The sequence below is a fragment of the Ammodytes marinus genome (assembly GCF_949987685.1).
Source record: "Ammodytes marinus genome assembly, chromosome: 10".
Classification (NCBI taxonomy): domain Eukaryota; kingdom Metazoa; phylum Chordata; class Actinopteri; order Uranoscopiformes; family Ammodytidae; genus Ammodytes; species Ammodytes marinus.
In genome coordinates, this window is record NC_137214.1 from 9,899,009 (window position 1) to 9,920,476 (window position 21,468).

The following is a 21,468-nucleotide window of genomic DNA, read 5'->3' on the forward strand; positions in this document are numbered from 1 at the left end:
TTTCCAAACCTGACACCTCGCAAACACAATTTTTAAACCCAACATAGAAAAATACGTCCCCTTTCAGTTCATACATGTATTTAGAAGTTTTTGAAGAAATTCTGCCTCAAAGCACCAGTAATTAAGACCTTCAGGTGTCTCATTGACTGCCATGTTATTTTACCTCTCACAGTCTTAAGCAAAAACACAAATATGCTGATTTTAAGAATCGGATTTCTATTGGTATTACCATTAAACTTGTATTGAACTTTTGAAATCTTGCACACTTTTTGCAAGTCTGTTCATGAGTAACTTCGGCCTCAATAACTAAAATACAGAGATGATGTGTTGATTTAAACTGCAAGAAAGCTTATATATTAGCTTAGTGCTGGTAAAATTGGATACACACCAAGCTGCAGACACACTCAAAATTATGCAACACAGACCTTTTAAAAGATACTTTTTCCACTTGTTGAATGGAAATGCAATTGAGAAAAGATCAACACAAAGCACAGTATGTGTGTTTGTGCTGTTGCTAATAAGATCAGCAAAACCGCAAGAGATATTTTTAACATGTCACACGTATGGGAAGAAATTAAATTGTGAGATTTTACACAGAGCAATTAAAAGCAAGGGTACGCAGTCTGGCAACAAAATAACTTATTACGCTTTGACTCGAACTCAGTAAAACTCACTTCCAACAGAACAAAGACTTGAGTCGTTCGAAATGTGTTTCAGAAAGTCTGGCACCTCATTAAGCAAAAAAGAAAAGTCTGAAAGTGTAGAAAAGAAAAAAATATGATTATAGCTGAAACTACAAATGTAACAAAAAGCATTTAGGGTGTATTTTGTCTCAGTGTGCTGGGGTGTACACTTCCCTACAAGATTTCAGAGTTGTGCAATGTTGACTGATACTGTGGGAAATGTTCCAGAGGAAATGTAGATTGGACGTTTTCCAATTTAAAATAGGAAGTGAGGAGAGAGCAACTTAAAGGCACCACCATAGCACCACATGCAGAGAGGTGTAGCGAAGAAAAAGGTATCCTAGAAATAGTTGGTGCAGTGCACCACATCATAACCTAGAAGTGGATATAACATAGGACTTCATACAACACCACAGCAGTTTTCATTGATTTAATCGGCAGCTTTTGTCTCATTGGAACAAAAAACAAAACAAATACAAATACACAAAATAGATGTGAAATACTGATCTGCTGTTATCTACTCTACAACATTTCAACATTGTCATAATAATCAGATATATACATTGTAGTCACACAATTGATCAGTCTGTCGCTCACATAGCTTATATGTTGTTCTAAAATTCTTCATACGGTCGGCAGTGTAGGCTGTTACATGTAACACGGAGAGAGAGAAGCAACAAAACGTTCACATTGTCAGACACAAACCCATGTTCATTTTATCCATGATGGATCCATAGATTTGCCCTGCGTAGCTCAGTCATATTCCCAAATCACACTGACAACTGGGTGATCATTTGAAGTGGAACAATCACATGTTGCCACCAACGGACAGCTGCTGTAAGCACGACACAGGGAAAACAGCTATGACCAAAGCACAGAGAGGAAAACAACACGGCCATTATTTGACTTTTGCACGGAGGATTTTGCCTGTTTGAACCAGGGTAACAATACCCGCACTGTTTAGATGTTCAATTAAGGTGATCGGAGCCTGGAATACAACCTAACAAGCTAGAGAACTTAAAGCTATAGTGTGTAACTTCTGCTTCCCCCACGAGGAATTCTGAGTAATTACATCAACACTGTCAACGCGTCTACATGAGGTCAGCCTTTGCTGATCACCCATGGATTTCATAACTTCTGCTGTACGTCCAGGTAGTTTCTTAGCAGAAGAATCAACAACTGAAACATTTCTTGGGCACCAGTTTGTAAACGCTGCCATACTGAGAAATACACAGAGAGTTTTGTGGAGCTGATGGGCTAAATCCTCTTTGTGTCAACTCCTTTGGCTTGAATGTAACCATCCTTTTGCATGAAGAAGTTACGCTCTATTGCTTTAAAGATGGTGGACAAAACATAGTTCGGGATCCAGTGCATGCGACTGTCAGGTTGCTTCCCCTGACAAAAGCTGTACATGCAATAAAACGATGGAAAGGAAGTGAACCTGCTGACGAATGTGACCCAGATCTCAACAAAAAACAAGGCATTCATTAACATGGGGAAGTAATAACAAAAATATAGTAATAAACATAATGTACAATATATTTTGCATTTCAGAACACTCTCAAAAGGAAAGACAAATCCTTATCCTTCGGCAAAAATGCAATCATATTCTTCCTCAAATGCAGTAACAGAAGGAGTGATGAACATGTCTGTGAGGGCGTAACGTTTGTGACTAGACACAGCTTTAGATGCTTGGCTGGTTTGTTGACATGTTTCCTCCTTTCATGTCTGCAGTCTGCGTTAAATGGGCAATTTGTAGTCATGGTCTGCATAGAAGCACTGTCACATGCTTTATGGCAGCTGCTCGTCCGTCTGGCGGGTAGGCACGGCAGACAGACAGGCAAAAGATAGCTGTGAAGGCGACTGTCTGCTACTGTCCAAGCTCTGTCATCAAACTACTAGCTGATCCCATCCTTGTTCTTTGTCATTGTGGCTTGTTGATGAGTGATTGGTTTGCTGATTGAATGGTAAAGGGCTTTCAACAGAACTGGTAGTTGTTGGTCTTCATCAGAGGCTGCTCCTCTTCCTCCTGGTCACAGGACTGGTCACATGGGCTGGCGCAGCACTGCATGGGCTCGTCACACACTTCACCCTCTGTGACCGCCTGCTGCTGTGGCTGCTGCTCCACATTCTGGTAGATTAGCTGTGGAGAGACATCAGTATCGGTTGTCTCATTAAAGGTGGAGTCATACATTATGGAGATTGCTTGTTGTCAAAATCACTTTTTGTCAAAATCTATGAAAATCTCCTCACGATCCACTGCTGTGGGCCCTGTGTTTATACGTTTTTATTTTGTATGGACAAGTCGGGGATCATGAGGAAATATTTGCTTATTTTGACAAAAAGTGATTCTGACAACAAGCGTTCTCTAGGATCACTGACTCCAACTTTAATGTACCAGTGCATGTGAGCATTTTTTTATGTTAGAAATAGTATCATGGCTTCCAAATAAGATTTTATCACAAATAATCCAATTGATTGAATTGGTGTGACAGCGCAACTAAATGCGTTGTCTTTATGGGGTTTCCTCCAGCCAAGATGTCACATGTTGTTATGTTCCGTGGGTGGTTTTGACAGAGCCAGACTGAAGTCACTCTAGCTCACCTGCTCCTGCTCCGGTTTGTCCCCGAGTAGCCTCTGAATCATCTGAGTGATCTTGCTAAACGTCGGCCGCTCCGTGGGCTCCAGATTCCAGCACATCTTCATGATCGTGTAGCTGAAAACAAAACCAGATTTATTTCAGAGAAGTTCCTTAGACAAAAAAGTGAATTGACATTTTCAGGCATTTCATATACCATGCTGTGCACTCCCAATTGCATGGCTTACAAAATGGAGAGACTGTATGAAGACAAATCAGACAAATAAGGAGAGGCTCATGGAGGCAGTGACGCATTTTGAGAATAGAGGCTTGTTGATAAAGACCCCAACCCCTCCAGTTTTCTTTTCTCTGCTGTGAAATAGCAGTTACATGGCTTCCTAGCTTCCAGATCATGTGGCTAACAGGCAGAACCGAGGCCTGACACAGATGATTGGGCCCTGACTCAGATTCAGTCCCATCCGTGTTCACATGAGAAGTTATTCCGGGTGGTGTGACATCCACTTCAAATTAGCACACACAGATGTGAGTTACTGGGAAAAAAACATGCTCTTTATTTTCTCATTTCGGTAGCTTGTTCAATTTTGAGTTATGTTTTGAGTTTGGTGTAAGGAGATAATCCAAAGCAAGTGGATTCAATAAAGTAATAATGGAAGTACTTAATGAGGTTACCTCGCGTGTCACTTATTTCAGATGATAGAGTGGAAGACTTATGTTACTCATTTCTAATGCATGTTAGCACATGGTCTTACCAGTTAGCAAAAAGCAAACAACATTAATAGACTGTAACAAATAAAAAGTTGCGAAAACCCAACCGTCTTCACTAGTTTTTTAAGTCAACTAAAACTTTATACAAAGGATTCCAGACAAAAACAGTTGTTCCAACTCATTATCTTTCATACAGATTGATAACACACTGAACCAGGTCAAAATGTTGATTCAAAGATTAACACTATCTGAAAAACGTTTTGAACAAAAATATTAAGTTGCTATAACTTTTACTTCTTGGAAGTCTTAGTATGTAGAACTCAAAACTTGAACTTACATTAAATACAATTGTTAATTTTTCTCAACAAGATAATTAGTTTGGCTCAACTGTATCCTTAAAACTTAGGAGTTTTAGTTTGCCTCCAACCTCAACAATCTAGTGAATCTGTTGCCTAACCTTTACATTTTTACAGAGTAGGGGAGAACGGGGGAATCTGAGACATCGGGTTATGTGAGACACCCCCTGTATCGGCAACGGAACACATTTTTGGTCATGTGAAATATATGTCTTCAAGCCCCTCTCATTTCCCTTTGGCCATGAAGGAGAGGACCTCATGGTGATGTTGTAAGCATGTCTTTTTCACAAAAAAAAATGTTTGCACGTAAAAGTAAATTTTCCTGCTGTCAACTGAATCAACTGTTGTGCCAAAGCAAATTGATTGATTGGAAGACTAGCTCTCACTCCGGTGTGTTGCTAATGGGGATCCTAATAAATCAAATCAAATCAAAAGATTCAGGTAGAAAAACTTCTATCATACATGTTGATGAACTACCAACATATGAAACCATGTGATAATGAAAACTGAAGATTAGCCTGAATTGCTGAGAGATGTAGTTTTTTTCTCAAATTGTGGCAGTGGGGTAAAGTGAGACAAATGCTGTAGGGTAAAGTGACAGTGTTTGTACCCTCTTTTAATGAATCCTCTATATTTGAGGTAGCAAGGAGACTAGTTTGAATAGGACAAAAGACAATGCGGGCCAGAGGTGGGGGTTGAATGGTTATAGGGGTGTCAGCAAGGGCATGGTTTGGCAGGTATGTATCTGGGGGACAGAAAAGTGACCTTTAACTTCAATGGACTCTAAGTAATATATATTAATCAAAAACTAACTTACCCCCAGACACTAGCTGGCTCTGAGGGTCTTGTGTTCTGACCCCAAGACTGTTTTTTAAACTAACTGGTTATATCTTTCATTTGAATGATACTTATTGAATATGAATTATATGTTGTATTTGATCAGAGTTACTTTCAAGTGTTTAGAATTTTTTTTTGCTCAAACCCCATGATTCTGTTACTCTTCCGACATTAGTTTTTGAATATTTGATTTTCAAGCTAGCTATCAGGTTTCTAACTGTTACAACAAATGTTGTTATAGTAGTTTCAGAGTAGAAAAAGCAAGTGGTTCAGTTTGTCCCCTTGATTTTTTTGGTCTGTCTCAGTTTACCTCGAAGCTGGGGTAAAGTGAGACACAAGACAACTTTTTTGAAACAATCATATTTTCACTGCCGTTCGTCCTGAATAAATTCTGATAGCGTACATTGCTAGGAAACGTCCTGAATTAAATTCAGATGTAAAAAGTGCCTCACATTACCCCGTTCTCCCCTACCACTCTTCCTCAGAGTCTGATAAATGTAATGCAAACATGTATTACTATGGACTCACTTGATCCTAAAAGCAAACCTCAGCTGATTATCAGGTTTCACCAAGAAAAGCACTAACAGTGGCTCGACAAAAAAAAAGTATTCCAAAAGGAGGAGAAGCAGCGGTGATCAATCATTGTCTGAACATTGTGTCACTTACATCTCAGGTGGGGCGAAGTCTGGTTGGGACATCTGATACCCACGCTTCACCATCTTGTAGAACCTGGAGTCCACAGCCATGCTGGGGTAAGGGCTTTTACCTAATAGAGAATGATACACAGTTACTACAGCAAGCAAATCATAATGAAGAATCAATTAGTGTAGATGTAGGGTATGTATGCATGTGCTCTGACCTAAAGAGAATATCTCCCACAGGAGGATGCCGTAGGACCAGACATCACTCTGGACAGTGTAGACACACTCAAAGATGCTCTCTGGTGCCATCCACTTCACTGGCAGACGTGCCTTTAAACACAAAAAGTTGTGTTTTTTTAACTTGGTTAATGTAGAGTCAGTGATGATCCTAATCTGTTGAAGGACTTACATTGCCCTTCACCACGTAGTTGGAGTCATTCATGATGTCACGTGCCAGTCCAAAGTCACAAATCTTAGCCTCCCTGCGATTGGTCAAGAGGACATTTCTAGCAGCCACATCTCTGTGAATACACTGCACACACACACACACACACACACACACACACACACACACACACACACACACACACACACACACACAAACACAATTTGACACAGGTCAATAAAAGAAAATAAGATCAGTAGAAAGAGCGTATCTGATTGTTAATGTAGACGATCAAAACATGTTGTCAAACCATGACTATACTTAAAAATTAAGAATGTAATGGGAAATACCCCTCTGAACCCCCCTTAGATGATATTACACCCTTCATTTATCATAATCTATTAAAAGCCATAGTTTTCATGCTAATTTCATTGCATTTTCGCCAGGATCCTGTGTTGATTAGGTGTGTCATCTCAGTAATTCCCGCTTTTTAGGGACACACACACGCCAGCTGCTGCTGTAAATTACCCCTTTGCACATGGTGATCTTTTCAGTGGTAAAAATCACTCACATTTTGGTCTGCCAGGAAGTCGAGACCTTGAGCCACTTGGAAGGAAAACCTTAGCAAGTCGTCAATGTCCAGGGGCCAGTCACCAGTCTCCTCACATACAGGGTCTTAGCAAGAATCAGACAGAGGTAATGTTAGTGACAGCCAGGGTCAGGAAGGTGATGCTTTTAATTCTTTTGATGTTGCATAATGACAGAATGTGAGTTCATTTTAACTTGGACAAGGGGCCAACGCTTTTACCTTGAGGTGATTCTGTATTCGGAAGCTGGCTGGGTCTCATCTCCAAGTAACTGTCTGAAGATCTACTAGAGATCCCACTGTCACTGTTGTATGAACAAAAACAAGAGGAGAACGACAGAGAGGGATTTCAGAAGGAGTACATGACACAGGAATAGAGATATATTGTTTTTCACAAACCCTGCATCATTAGATAGTCACATGTACCTTCGAATGTATTCTTTCTGACTGCAGATGTTCTTATAGTCAGTTGAGTTCTCCATAAACTCCGGAATGTTCATAACAAAGTTCACAAACGTCTCTGCCTTGTGGCGAAGGAAGTTCAGGAGGTCGCCGAGGCTGCAGTACTCTGTGATCACAAGCACCGGGCCTGGTGAGGAAACACACCATGTTATGGCTACTATTACTTGGTTATAGTACATTTTTAATGGACTGGATGTCCGATAAACCTCACAAACAGAAACAAGGTTTTACTAAATCTAAATATCATCAAACAGCATACAGAGCAAATAGAGGAGAGTAGTCTGACCTCCATAGGTGCAGGCTCCCAGTAGATTGACAATGTTCTTGTGGTGTCCCAGGTGGCTCAGGATCTTCAGTTCAGACATCAGAGCTTCTCTCTCATCTGAATGGGCACTGACTGAACAAACACAGTATGGATTTTATATCATATTATAACACTATCTGAACAATGGAAGATCTTCTCATCGGCTCACCTTTCAGCATTTTCACAGCAACACGCATCTTGTCTTCCTCTCCCATACCGTAGGCCGTGGCCTCAACCACCTTTCCAAAAGCTCCTGCACCCAGGATCTTCCCTGGTCAGACATCAAACACAACAAGAGAGCATTTTAGTATACCCTAAACCTCTCCTGTCATTTACTGTCAAATGTTATATCTATTTCAGGTCATTCTGATTCTAATTGAGCATAGTGCTAGTTCAGTCAAGCTCAGCTCGATTACTTAAGCTGATTCAGCAAATGATTCCCTTCTATGCATCCAAAGGATGGATTGGGTCTTCAAAACTCAAGCATTCAATTGCATTTAAATGGAATTTAAAATAACACCAAGTGCCAACCTAGCTTCAGCTTGTCTCTAGGGAACTCCCACTTCTCATTGTAAGGCAGCTGCGTTGGGTCAATGAAGGTGTAGTTGTTTCCATCTCTGGCCTCAATGATTTTCCAGCGGATCTCGTACCTGGGCTTCTGGAGATGAAAATTGGAGCAAATTGTGATGACAGAGAAACATGAACACTGCAACGAAGTATAGTCCGTGTCCCTCAGAAACATTTGAATATCTGAACAGCATTTTACAACTGAGACTACTGTATGTTTTGATGTTTACACATTGACTATCTAAGTCCACCTTACCTGCTTGTATTTGTACAGTAGGACCACCAGTAGCACAAGGAGGATGGCCAGAATGCCCGATGCTCCAGTTAAAGTGGAAGTGAAGAATTTGTCTGCACAATAAGAGAAAATATCAGTATTAGCAAACAATCTTGCCCATGTGGACATATAATGTGTCCTACAAGCTGTTTAACTTTAATATCACTATATCCACTTTTGTGGATTGTGTGACTTTTCCTGTGCTTTGACTTACGAGACTCCACAAAATGAAAGAGCATAATTATGCGGTTTTATAACGACTGCAAAGGGATCAGCTGACCGTGACAACACAATTTCACCAACCAGCCATTAGATTTGGTTTGCAGCAGCAGTATCCATGTGACTGTAGAGTAACTAATTGTAAAGTGCAGAGACCTGTGATCATACCCTGCAAAGAAAGAAAAAAATGGCGGTTGAGTTCCTTCCAAATAGTACGCACCGGAAACCTCCATGGCAAACGTGTCGCTGCTGACGCCGGCCAGGTTGAAGGCCACACACTCCACCGTCATCCTGCGACTAGAGGGCCCCACGGTGAGGACGCTCTCCACCTCCACCGCCCCGTACTCTTCCCTCTGGATCTCCACTGTGGGAGCCTGGAGAGGGATCGCCATCTGCAGCCCTGAGGTGTTTTCATTGCACCTGTATCATTGCAACACATATATAAAGTCAGACAAAAGCCCCAAAACATAACAGGAATATTGGTATTCTAACTTTACATTCTTGCTTGCATAGCCTACTGTAGGGGAAACTGTTGACCAAATGGTGTGAATTTAAAGGTGGCGTCAGCGATTATGGAGAAGGCTTGTTGTCAAAATCCCTTTTTGTCAAAATCAGTGAATATTTACTCATGATACGTTGCCCGTCTGTACTGTTTGTCCGCTGGAGAAAAAAATCCAAGGGTTCATACCTAGGCACTGTAAGCTGGTATGTGAACAAAGGGTATTTAAACAAAGTTGGCCCACCGTAGCCAGCAACACACCAGTTTACAGAGACTAGGCTTTGTATTAACACTGTCTTTTTTTTCAGCGTGCACACAGAGATATTAACTGATTTTGACAAAAAGTGATTTTGACAACAAGTGTTCTCAAGAATCACTGACTCCACCTTTAAAGTGTAATGCACCAAACCCAATGTAATTCTTCTGACTTATGTTCCCTTCGCATTGATACTTACGTAGAACGTATTCCAAAACACTGGTACCAGATGATTCTGGGTGCAGGGTAGCCAAATGAGGTGCAAGTTAGCGTGGTTATGTTTTCCCATCTCACCACAGCAACAGGCCTCTCTGCCAGTGAAAAATGAAGGAAACTAGTAATCAACAGCAATCATCTGATTTCGGAAAAACTTGCATATCCCAGTCGCCCGATAGAACTTAATCATGCCACTTGAATGCATTTATTGTTTTTTTCTTTGTTTTTTTACTGTCACTTACGATACATTTGGACTTGGAATGTGATGGATGCGTTGGCCAAGTCACTGCTGACATAGAGGGTGTACTGCCCCTGCTCTTGTGCATTCATTCTTGTCAGCTGCAGCGTAGCATGGTATCTGAAAAAAATTCATAAGCCCCCAAAGGATCCTTAAACTAAGAAAAAGAGGAACGTCTACAGAAACATATGACTCATTTTGCAGTTCGTATTCAGACAGTTCCTATGTATCATCGCCGAGGACGACAACATAATAAAACGAGAACACACTCTTCCTACTTTTTTTTAAAGCAGCTTCATGACCCGAAGGAACATAGTGACCTTGTTGTTCCCTATCAAATTCACATACAAAAATGCACCGGCAGCTCATTTCAAATCTGGTGAAGCTTCCCCTTTCTGTAATGACTTTTTTTTTGTCAACTAAATGCAATACAATGGAGTATATGTCATTATGTTTGGCATATCCTCTTATCGGCCACCAGCTTACCTGTTGTTATATCTGATGAGCTTGTGTTCCTGTGTGGATGTGTTAGGAGACGTCGGTGTGTGCCATCTGTGCTCTGTGATGTGTGGGTAGGCTTCTATGAGGACACTGAGCTCTAGATCTTCTCCTTCCTTCACCTCCACAGAAAGACCCTGGTGGGCCAGTTTAGGAGACATCTGGGGCAATAGCCTGATGTAGGGCTTGTCTGGTTATAGCGGGAATCAAAGTGGTTGGTAAATGTATGTCCCAGGTTTTTTCCAATTCAAGACATGAAACAAGAGGGATTGTTTGTGTGGATTGCATACCTACAACCAGAAGGTATGTGGTCGAACTGTTCACCCCCGCTTCATTGGTGCCGATGCAAGAAAGGTTTCCCGTGTCTGCAAGGTCCACAGCAGAGATGGTCAGTATGCTCTGTATGTCCAGACGATTTTCCCCACTGGAGCGAACCTTCTCCTCTATTGTTGGTTTCTGACAACAAAACCAAAAAAAAAATGTTCAAATGATGTTTACTGCCACAATCAAGCCAGCTCCTCAAAATGGCTCCTACTGACCGACTTGGTGGCATAATTCCAGGTGACATTGTAGTTGAAGTTGGGGTTGTGTGTCGTGCATCTGATCTTGAGCTGTTCCCCAACAATGCGCACATATTCTTCCGTGTCCAAGAAGACGTACGGAGGGAAACGAAGCTCTGGAGGAAGACAAAATCATCAATGAGTATCCAGTGTTGGGGAGTAGTGAACTATACAGTACGTACTTAAACTGGTGGTGTAATACATTTGGCAGTAGCTTGCAAGTAGTTTAACTACATTTTATTTGCATAGTTATTCCAGCAGTTAAATGACTTTTTTTGCAATTTTTCTGTTTAGTTACCTACTGAAACTACAAACTAGAAAAAATTTGGCCCATAAAGAAATTCATATTTGATAACAGCTTTTTATAATTTTAATTTTTGTCTATATGTTGTGATTGTATTATTGTGTGAACATGTAACTTGTTGCTGCCTCTTGGCCAGGACTCCCTCGAAAAAGAGGTTTTTAATCTCAATGGGACTTTCCTGGTTAAATAAAGGTTAAATAAAAATAAAAAATACATTTAAATTGGACAATTGCTTTTCTAATTGAACCCAGCACGCAGTCTCACTCTGAATGACGTTGATGGAGAAGGCCTTGGAGGTCCTCTCCACTCCGTTGACCTTAGCTGTGCACACGTAGTCAGCATTGAAGCTGGGGTGGAGGCTCTGGATGAGAATACCGCGGTGCCGATAAATAGTGTAGTTCATCCCTGGTGGTACGTTGGTGCCGTTGTCCATGCGGAGGCCCAGGTCTGTGGCTGCTGGGTTGGTCAGCAGGCAGGGGAGCAGGTAGTCCTCACCCTCCTTCCTCACCACACGAAGAGATGTGCTGCTGGTCCAGAACAAACGGTTTGGATCTAGTAAAGAAAGACAAATGATTACAGGATCGAGGAATCAAATGCAAAAACCTCTGCCTCAAAATTCTGCACAACACCGCTCCTCCTCCTTTCAAATAATTCATAATCCAACGTGACAATAGCAATTACATCACCAGAAGCACCACACGAGGTGATCTTCTAATCCCGTTCAGGAAAAGCAAATTTGGTCAGCTTTCATTTTCTGTTACAGCAATACAAAAATGGAATTCAATACCCACCCATATCAAAGATAAACATATAAGCTAAAGCTGCTCCTATTACTGTACAGTTAATTAAAGGGGACTGTCCACAATAGTATAAACTAATAAACTAATACTAATACATCTAACAACATTCGAAAGCTAGTCCTGGTGTGTACACTCAAACAGAATGGTATTCTCCAAGCTCACCTTTCACATACACATGCACTGCTGAGGTCAGTTCAGCACGCTGTGGCCTAGCAGTGTAGTAACACTTGTATGTTCCAGTGAATTCCGATGAGGGACGATCCACCTTTATGGTGCGGACCTTCCCGTTGTCCTTGGACACAAAGCGTCTGTGTTTGGGTAGCCTGGTCTGCCAGTTGACAGGACCGTCGCCCTCACACCTCAGACCCAGAGGGCTCCCAGGTTCCACCACCACCTCTGAACTCACCACCACATCAGAGTTGAACTTGATGACTGGACGTCTCCATTCTGCTGAGAAGGAGTCAAAATATGTATCCAAGGCAATTGAGCAAACCAATCAAAACAGACTGTGTAGCTGAAGTATTTTTACTCTTCGCTGTGTTTTCTCCTTGATAAGTCAAGACCTTGTTTTCCGTTTTGGTTATTTCAAGATAAATGAGAACCCGGACCTGTCTCATCTACATTGGGATTCTGATTCATTTCGGAAGCAATCTCATGAATTCAGAAAACACATTGAATATTTGGACCCTTATAACATCACCCCCGATCCTTCTCACTTCTGCTTTATTACTGCCCCGCTATACTCAACACAGAAGATATAAAAACTGTAAGTAAGCAAAGCTTCACATCGCATCAGGCCCTCATGTTCAAAACCAATGGGGAGAAGTCACACATTCAAGGATTTTAGACATGGAATTTAGGATTTTAGCAATCTATGAGAGAGAAAGTGCTAAAAACAGACCCTGGCCCTCAGGGAGTGTTGATGGAACTAGCCTATGAGTGACGAAGAACAATGCTCTCTTTTATGACTGTTTAGGATTTGGAAGTTTGTAGAAACTCAGCTTAATTGTTTATTGTAGTAGAGATTTGTTTTGAGTTGGACCCCATGAACTTTCTTTCATTTAGGGTTGAGTGCAAACATTAGGTAAAGGTTATAAAAGTTTCCTTCCAGAGGTTTGGACAGTGTGTTTTGAAGCTGGAAGCAGAACTGAGATTCCGTGATCAGCATTTTTGTTTTCTCTATGCGCCACAGCAACCAAGATAATGAGGAGAGGTGAGAACTGAAAATGCATTTTGAAACCAATCAATCAGCATTCTAATTCTTGACCTGACCTCCTGAAAGTCGGTGCTCCCCCCCCCCCCCTTTCCCTCCCCCCTGAAGATGCTGTTCAACCCAATGAACCATTCATCCAACCTCAACATGACTGCAGTTACACATCAAACTGTAATCCACCAGAAAGCAAAGCTAATCCGCTTCTACCATCATAACCAACCAAACAACAGGCGCTCTTATGTGCTCAAATGCAAATACGTGAAATTGCAATTGGATGCCCCAGCGTGTGATACCTATGTATGGGTTCAGAGTCAAAATGAAAAGATAAAGACAGTATCACAAGAGCAACCCCAAAAAACAACTCATGATGAGGCAGACAATTAGACACAATCGTGTCAGAAGTCAGGTAAAGGGGAGTGCAGTGCATCTCAGCTCCTTTTGAACTGACCAAAAGTTTATGCTCTGAAATGCACATTGACATTTTTAGAACTTAATGCACAAGAAATCATGTTTGACTGTATTTTAGGTTGTATGCAAAAACAACAACAAAAAGTTAGTTTCATTTTAAGAATATGTTATCAAGTTTTTTTTAACATACCTCTACATACTGTCAGACTCTACATCATATAAATCGATAAATTCATTTAAGATACCAAGCAAATTTGTATACATGCTTTGTCATTTTTGGAGCACTTTTCCCTTGCATTGTTCTATTTCAGATTGTGGATTGCACACTTTACTCAACAGTAAGTGTGTGTAAAAATCCCATCCAGAGTGAAAAGAAAGGTGACTAAATAACGTGTAGTTTGAACAGTGAAGTCTTTGTAGGACCTTACCTGAGGCAGCAGAGGCAACCATCCCAAGCAGCAGAGTGAAATACAGCCGCATCCTGGATCAACTCCAAAACTACAGCCTGCGTGTGCCAGGAGACACTCTTATTTTGATCTGTGGCAGTGGACAGAGGAATGAGGAAAAACAAGCTCTGAAGGTTTTGTTGTCACTCATCTCTCCCTCTTTGACTTCTCTTTTTCTCTCTCAGCTTTGCCAGTAAAGACAAATCAGTGAAGCACAACAATGTAATCTGATGCTGTTTTTCTGTGACATTATAAAATAGGGAAACAAGATTGGAATACTTTGAGGAAGTGCTGCAGAATTCAAATAAAGAATAAAATACTTCATTTAAAATCCAAAATGGGGAAATTAACAAGTCACTCCACTTCGAAATACAACTAAATCATGCATCATGGAAGAATCCCTGTTACTTTGAATGTACACTGGAAAAAAATGATCTTCGGAAATAAGAAAGTAGCATTAGGAGGCGTTGTGTATCATAATAAGCCTGCTATGCTTAAAAGCTGTATTCTTCCACCAACTTGTCCTTGTCATGTCATTCTCTTCATTTAAAGTGTAATTGAACTTATTTCAAGTAATACATTAGTGGCGCTGTTCTACATTTAAGAGAATCATCTAATTGAAACAAGATATTAAGTGCATTTTAAGAAGAGATATGTGTTGAAGTTAGCTACACATAGCATGTTTGGTTAATAGAGAGCATGTGTGTCATAAGCCAACCTTGTAATAAATGTTCAATTGAAAAGTATTGAAATGACAAGTCCCTGTATCTCACTAAACTGTTGCTTGTTTGGTGATTGTGTCTTATATTATGTGTCATGAGATATTTTGACTAGAAATAAGACCAATATACCTGGTAAGATTTTGTATTGTTGCAGTGTACTCACCTGCAGATGTCTTCAGCCTAACATAGGGCCACGATAACTTCCCCAGGGTTGGATGTCTCCAGCATCCAGAGGTGACGACACAAGAGTCCCTTCTTCCCTATGAGTTCCTTGTGTGTTTGCCTCTACCCTTCTGCTTGTTTATAGGCTCTTCACACAGTCACACAGCAGACATGAAATCTTTCAGACATCCAGTGGCAGAGGGCGGAGTGAACTTTGTGTGTGTGTGTGTGTGTGTGTGTGTGTGTGTGTGTGTGTGTGTGTGTGTGTGTGTGTGTGTGTGTGTGTGTGTGTGTGTGTGTGTGTGTGTGTGTGTGTTGGGGGGGAGGGTGGGGGGGGGGGGGGTGTGGAGGCGGATCAGCATATCACGCACAACAAATTAATGAGCCAGCACCAATTTGCCTCAGGAAGGCGCGATTCTCCTGAGAAATGTTGCTGCTGAGGTGGGACTAATCAGCTCCATCACTGCTGGACAGTGGCTGCCAGGCTTTACAGGGGGAGGATAAAGGATAACGAGGGGGTGATATACATTTTAACTAGGATTCAAGACATATGAGAGTGAGTGGGAGAAAAGCTTTTTAAAAGTCTTGAAAAAGAAAGTTATGGGAAGCTTTTTCAAATAAAAAAATTCAACTTGGAATTCCCAAAATATGTAGGAGAGAAATGTGGCTTTATATGGGTGAAACCAACATAAAGTATTTCCCCCAGGGTTAATATTTGTAGTTGTTTAGTTTTGAAGTTACAGTGCATAACTTTTTAGTTTGAATGAAATTAATGTTGGTTACATTCAAGCCATTCCCAAATGAGTTGATACAAAGTTCATCAGCTCCAAAAAACTATTTCTGTATTTCTGAGTAGGGCAGTGTTTACAAACTAGTTTCGTCCCCCTGACACTGATGCAAGAGCTCAAGAAATGTTCCAGTTGTTGACTCTACAGCTAAGAAAAAACCTGGACGTACAGCAGAAGGAGTAAATCCATGCTCAAAGCCTTACAGATAAAGATGCGCTGACAGCTTTATGTAATTACCCCAAATTCCTCACAGTGGCGACAGAAGTTACACACAATAGCTTTAACAGAAAAATAGACACAATAGACAGAGTAGGGCAGCTACAGTAGATGAGAGCCATTAAAGTCACATTATTCATAAAAGATTCACACATTCCAGGTTACTACTATGATCATATACATTTATTGTCACATTGACAACATATAAAATGGCACATATAAAAAAATACACTTGTAAACGTTAAGAAGAGCTTTGGTACCATAGCTTGTGATACAGTGATCTTGTGCATTTAAAAAAAAATTGCTACAGAAAATAACAATGTGTCATTTTTAAATGGTGGACTAAGTATTGAAAGTTGATACACTGTGTGAGCGAATGTTATTCTAGACTAAAAGCATAATTGTTTTTTTTTCAGGAACATGTGTGGCTACCTAGGTTTCTTGAGTACAGTAGCCCTTCATGTCAACAAGAAAGAAAAAAATAGCTGCAATATAAACATCTGTCAGACTACATACAAAGGCACTGGTGGGGTCCATCATGTGCTAAGGCAGTGATACGCTGGATTCATTATATTCTCTTGACAGAGTCACCTGTCGTCACAGAAACTGATCTACCAAAACAGTCCCATATTTCATTCATAGTTGATCTCGGTTGCATTATTATATACTTATAGCGTAGTATATCTATATCTTCATCATGATTATCCACGTTTTTACTAGATAAAGTGCAAATCTGGCACAGAATTATGAAATAAACCTACGTCAAACCAGTATTTAAAAATCACAAAATACATACAGATTTCATATAATTCTCACAAAAAGAAAACAGGGAGCTTCTAACACTCGAACATAATGCAACAAAAAAAGTATCTCTCATTGTAAAACAGTGCATTAGAATCTGGATGGGTTTCATGTCCTCAGGATAACATTTTACAAAAATATCATCGCAGTGAATACAGTTGTTGGTTGTACTTAAGGTAATGAAAAAATGCAACATAAAGTTGAGCAATTTTTAATTTATTTGTGGCTTTGTGGTTTAGGACACAACGTTAATAATTTCCACTTAACATTTTTCTTTCATTTGTGTGTATTTTTTTTTAACTGACAATTTTTTTTTTTTTTTTACTTTTAATAATCTACACATCTGTTTGTCAAAATCAAAGTAAAGCAGAAAAGAAATGTCAAAGTGGGACATACTGTGTGTCTAAATGATGGCTAACTAAAACAACAATATCTCATCTGGCCTCATAAGTCTCTGGCCACAATGGAAAAAAATACAGTAAATGCATCTTTACTTACTATAAACAGATTATTTAAAATTGTGAATCGAGTACCATGTTCATATTGTGAAAACATATTTATAATTTCTAACCATTTTGTAGTGTCATAGGTACCTCTGTAAGTGTGATGCAAAAACTCCAAACTCCCCCAAAAAAATTGTTATCGTGTGCTCAGTGGGAAAATACAAAGGATTGCATTCTCGGGTTTAAATTTCACTACATTCTTGTTTAGTCACGTTCGCTATTTATCCCATATTTTCTCATATAATTTTTTTTATAAACCCACATAAAAAGGTCTGTGTTTTTCTCAGGCTTCCTACATGGGTTTAGAGGAAGCTGTCTTCTACCTCGGGCGTTCCAGAGCAGCCCAGTAGAGCATCTCTCTCACTGCTCTCCTCCTCTGGTAGTGTGTCTGCTGTGTCCTGTGACATGGAGTCTGTCTCCTCCTCTAGAGCCAGGGAACTAGAAGGGAAGGAAAAGAAAATATATATACTCAACTGTCTGCTCAGTCACACATGAGTCACACAAAGACACACCATGGCCGGTTTCTATTAATGTCTGTAGTGCTGCTGATCCAGCATCCTTCTTTTATTCATTTCCTATCTAGCAGCCACAACCCAGTTTTAAATCAATCTACTCTTCCATTTTGACAACATGGAGTCTTTGTTTTAAGTGCTATGGAATTGAAAGGCATTTCAAATGCAACTCTTAGTACTGAGGAATGTAGAGTACTCCCTGTGTACCTCTTTAACTCTATTTGTGCCGTAAAGTACTGTTACAAATTGATTTTGCTGCCAAATTGACCTAGTGAATTTCCATTTGTTTTTTGTTTTTTTTCCTAATCAATATTACAAGAGGAAGCACTTTTAACACGTTTTAGGATGTTAGGTAGATGCTGATTAACATCCTAAAGCAAGTGCAAAAAGGAAGCATATCACGCATCCTACGAGATGTTATATAACCAAAATGTTTTATCTTTGGAAAGGCCATAAAAAGGCAGCATCATACTCATTGTTTTTCACTTATATAAGCAATTGTTTGGTTTCAAAAAATGTTTTGACGTCTTTAGATTGCTTGATATGTTCAACTATAAGTCTAAAAACCCAGGCATGCAGTTTGTGATCTGATCTTATGTCACAAGCAAAAGCAGCAAGACCTCATAATTGAGATGATGGAACCAGCAAATGTTTGGCTTTTCACTTAAAAAAAATACTTAAATAACAAGTCATTTTATCAAAGTAATTGCTGATTATTTCTCTGTATATCTACCGGTTTATTAAATTTCAAGGATGACAGTTGGATAATCTCACTGACATCACTCTCTGTGTGACCATCAGTGCCTCTCTGTTCTCTCTCACTAGGGGGCAAACGACCTCAAATTCTAACCCACAATGTTAAAAGTACAACCTATAATCCCAATGTAAGCAAAACAATCCCCTGCGCTGCAAAAAATTCAAAACACAGGGTTGGAATCTGACCATCACTCCCCCAAAACTGACAGACAGGTCTTTCAACGCAGAGACTGATAATAAACAACAACTAAATCCAAGTTATATTATGATTTATGAAAACAAATTTGTGTGAATAGATCTAGACTATAATGGTCAACCATTTATTTTGCCTTCAAAAGCCTACTTTGCTTGGCTGCGTGTGTGTATATACACTATAAAACTTGTTTCCACGTCTGCCTACATAATACAGCTATTGTCTAAGCTCAACATCTGGATGAGGGGGTGTGTGGTTGTGGAAAAAAAGAAAAAGAAAAAAACTAAACTCTTCTTGTTAAGATAAATACATGCTCATCCTGCACACATCTGCAGCATCTCCTGTCTCTCTACCTTGCGGGGCTTTCTGACGGCAGCTCGGTGAAAACGTCGTCCGGTTTGGGGTCGGGGATGGGGATGATGTATTCGTTGTATGGGGCTGTGACGTACTGCGTGTCCGCCTCATGTGTGTATTCTCTGGGGCTGGAGCTCTGGTGGTTGTAGGGGTCCTGGGGGTAGGAGAGGGAGGCCGGGGACGGGGAGCCGAATGCTGGGTTGGCGATGGGGAAGGGTGAGCTCAGGCGGGGTTTGGTGCGGGCCACTGCCGGGTGGTCACTCTTCAGAAAGTTTTCATTGACCTGGTTGTATCTCTGTTGTGAGGACACAGCAGGTTTATTATTTGAGCAACGAGGAATCCATTAATAAACAGTTTGTCAAATTGAGGAGATATGAGATGGTGCGAACCCAAGGTTAACAGCAGAACTGAGGCTTTCACTGAGTGAAATGATCTTCTACTGACTTGCGTGGCTACTACGCATACAAAGAAAACTAAATGTTTTTTAAGTTTTTGGTTTAACTAATTGTACAAATACCGTATGTTATCTTAAAAGCTCATTCAAATCCCTGTATCTACTCAACATTACTTCCTATGCTGTATGATATTGTTCTTATCATATCACTGGATAATTATTATTACTAATGTATTACTGCACAAGAACTTTTATGTTGCAGTTGGTTAAGGTGGACCTAATAACTAGAGGGTTACATAGTGATGTGCTACCTTCTATATATTGTTGGAAAGACTAATCCATGAAAATTGCTCTCTTTACTTTGTTAGCTGATCATATATTTCATATGGAAAATTTGAAAAAGTAACATACAAGTAGCTTAAAAAATGTAGTTGAGTAAATGTTATTTTCCACCACTGGCCTCTTCATAGTACAGTGTCTAATTACCATGCCTACATTCAGTCACTAGGGGGCAGATATGTTGACTGTGAGTGAATCCAATGAGTGAGTAAATAAGTAGATGAAATACAGTAGCCTAATTAATATGTAGATGTAGATAACCTCACTTAGGCATTAAGACTAACATTTAAACATCAGGAATATGAGAAATAGCGTTTTAAGATCGAGCACACAGTTTAACGCAGCGCTGAAGTATAAATAATAAACCTTTTTGTAGCTTTCTGTCAGCAAGTTCCCCATGCTGTGAACCAGAAAGGAGAACTCAGGCCTCTTCTCGTATTTCTCGTCCCAGCACTTCTTCATGATGTCATAACTGCGATACGGACAAGAGAAGAAAAAAAAAGAAAAGAAAAAGATTACATATTTCACTCTGCATTTTCCATCTGTGAGTTAGTGGAGAGGCGATTAGCACAGTGAGACTCACACTTCATCAGAGGCGTGGGCGGGCTTGGTCATCCGGTAGCCTCTCTTCAAAGCGCTGTAGAACAACTCGTTCATAGGCAGATCGGGGTAGGGGGTTCCTCCTGCATGGACGCATTACAAATCATTTATAATGCTATAGAAATCAGAAGTCACGCAAGCAGCTAAACAAGAGCTACATATAAACCATCATCAACAGTCATAGCCCCCTTAAAACCTACATTTCACACATAAGAAATTATTTTCATTAGTTTTTCCGGAAATGAATGGGAACTGACTGACTTTTTATAAATCTGTTGTGTTATTATTATATAATTGTTCTGACCTAGATCCATAAGAAAAAAAAAGTATCTTAGCGGTCCAATAAATATTGACGATTCAGACAAGGGGAGCATAGAACATCTTCGGTTATCACTCACAGAGGCTGGATTGTTTTTCCCACCGCCAGGGCTTATGCTGCAATAAACTATTTACTTTGTTTTGAGTGGTAGTTTTTGAAATAATTGTGGAAAGAGGGTTAAAATAAGTTACAATACCCTGAGCAAGGAGATGCGGATGTGAAAGCTTGACTGTGCCTAATAAGGTTTAGACTTCATATGAGTCTTCAAACAATCTGGTATGCGCTTGCAATCAGACATGGCATTTGAAATTTGCTTTAGTTTCGCCTACAATAATTAACTGCCATTTGAGTAACACAGAAACATATTTTTTCAAAATATACAGTTTAGCAGCAGCTTGGCTCCAAGAATAACAGAGGAGTAGAGACTCCAAGAACGAGCAGCCTATGTAAGCAATTATAGAAGATGTATCACCCACGTGTAAACCAGTATATATTTATTTGTGTGTTTGTTATATGTGCAAATAGTTATGCTTGGACTGACCCAATGTGAAAATCTCCCAAAGCAGAATGCCGTATGACCACACATCGCTCAGGGTGGTGTACAAGTTATGGAAGATACTTTCTGGTGCCATCCACTTCAAGGGCAAGAAGGTCTGAATAGAAGAAAAAGTAAGTCCAGTTTTTAGTATGCTTCAGAACATATCCACTTATTCTTATTGGCAATATATCATTTAGCTACCATTCAATCTCATC

At 40.1% G+C, this 21,468-nt stretch overlaps 2 protein-coding genes across 3 annotated transcripts in view; both read right to left on the reverse strand.

Annotated features, from left to right (window-relative positions):
• Positions 1-1,192: 1,192 nt before the first annotated feature.
• On the reverse strand, positions 1,193-15,031 carry csf1ra (colony stimulating factor 1 receptor, a). The gene is made up of 22 exons (XM_080035971.1): positions 14,942-15,031; positions 14,039-14,147; positions 12,152-12,439; positions 11,454-11,741; positions 10,865-11,001; positions 10,616-10,781; positions 10,314-10,515; positions 9,832-9,947; positions 9,573-9,684; positions 8,839-9,038; positions 8,382-8,473; positions 8,090-8,216; positions 7,728-7,829; positions 7,541-7,651; positions 7,219-7,381; positions 7,015-7,097; positions 6,778-6,881; positions 6,231-6,353; positions 6,040-6,151; positions 5,847-5,946; positions 3,288-3,399; positions 1,193-2,826 (listed from the first exon to the last, which is right to left on the reverse strand). The coding sequence occupies exons 2-22, from the start codon at positions 14,088-14,090 to the stop codon at positions 2,662-2,664; spliced, it is 2,955 nt and encodes a 984-aa protein (XP_079892097.1). The 5' UTR covers positions 14,091-14,147; positions 14,942-15,031; the 3' UTR covers positions 1,193-2,661.
• Positions 15,032-16,109: 1,078 nt separating this feature from the next.
• The window catches only part of pdgfrb (platelet-derived growth factor receptor, beta polypeptide), a 28,207-nt gene continuing 22,848 nt past the window's right edge, over positions 16,110-21,468 (reverse strand). For both annotated transcript variants that reach the window (XM_080035290.1, XM_080035289.1), the window contains exons 19-23: positions 21,257-21,368; positions 20,380-20,479; positions 20,163-20,268; positions 19,063-19,358; positions 16,110-17,686 (exon numbers count right to left, since the gene is read on the reverse strand). In XM_080035290.1, coding sequence (XP_079891416.1) covers positions 17,551-17,686; positions 19,063-19,358; positions 20,163-20,268; positions 20,380-20,479; positions 21,257-21,368 — 750 coding nt within the window. In that variant the 3' untranslated portion in view covers positions 16,110-17,550. The remainder of the gene's footprint in view (positions 17,687-19,062; positions 19,359-20,162; positions 20,269-20,379; positions 20,480-21,256; positions 21,369-21,468) is intronic.

Bases quoted from the DNA above. Each gene is read 5' to 3' on its own strand.
- csf1ra (XM_080035971.1), bottom strand. From the start codon at position 14,090: ATGCGGCTGTATTTCACTCTGCTGCTTGGGATGGTTGCCTCTGCTGCC. The intron at 7,830-8,089 runs GTTGGCACTTGG...ATGTCTGACCAG, and splicing joins TAGAGACAAGCTGAAGCTAG to GGAAGATCCTGGGTGCAGGA. The intron at 2,827-3,287 runs GTGAGCTAGAGT...GTCTCTCCACAG, and splicing joins ACAAACCGGAGCAGGAGCAG to CTAATCTACCAGAATGTGGA.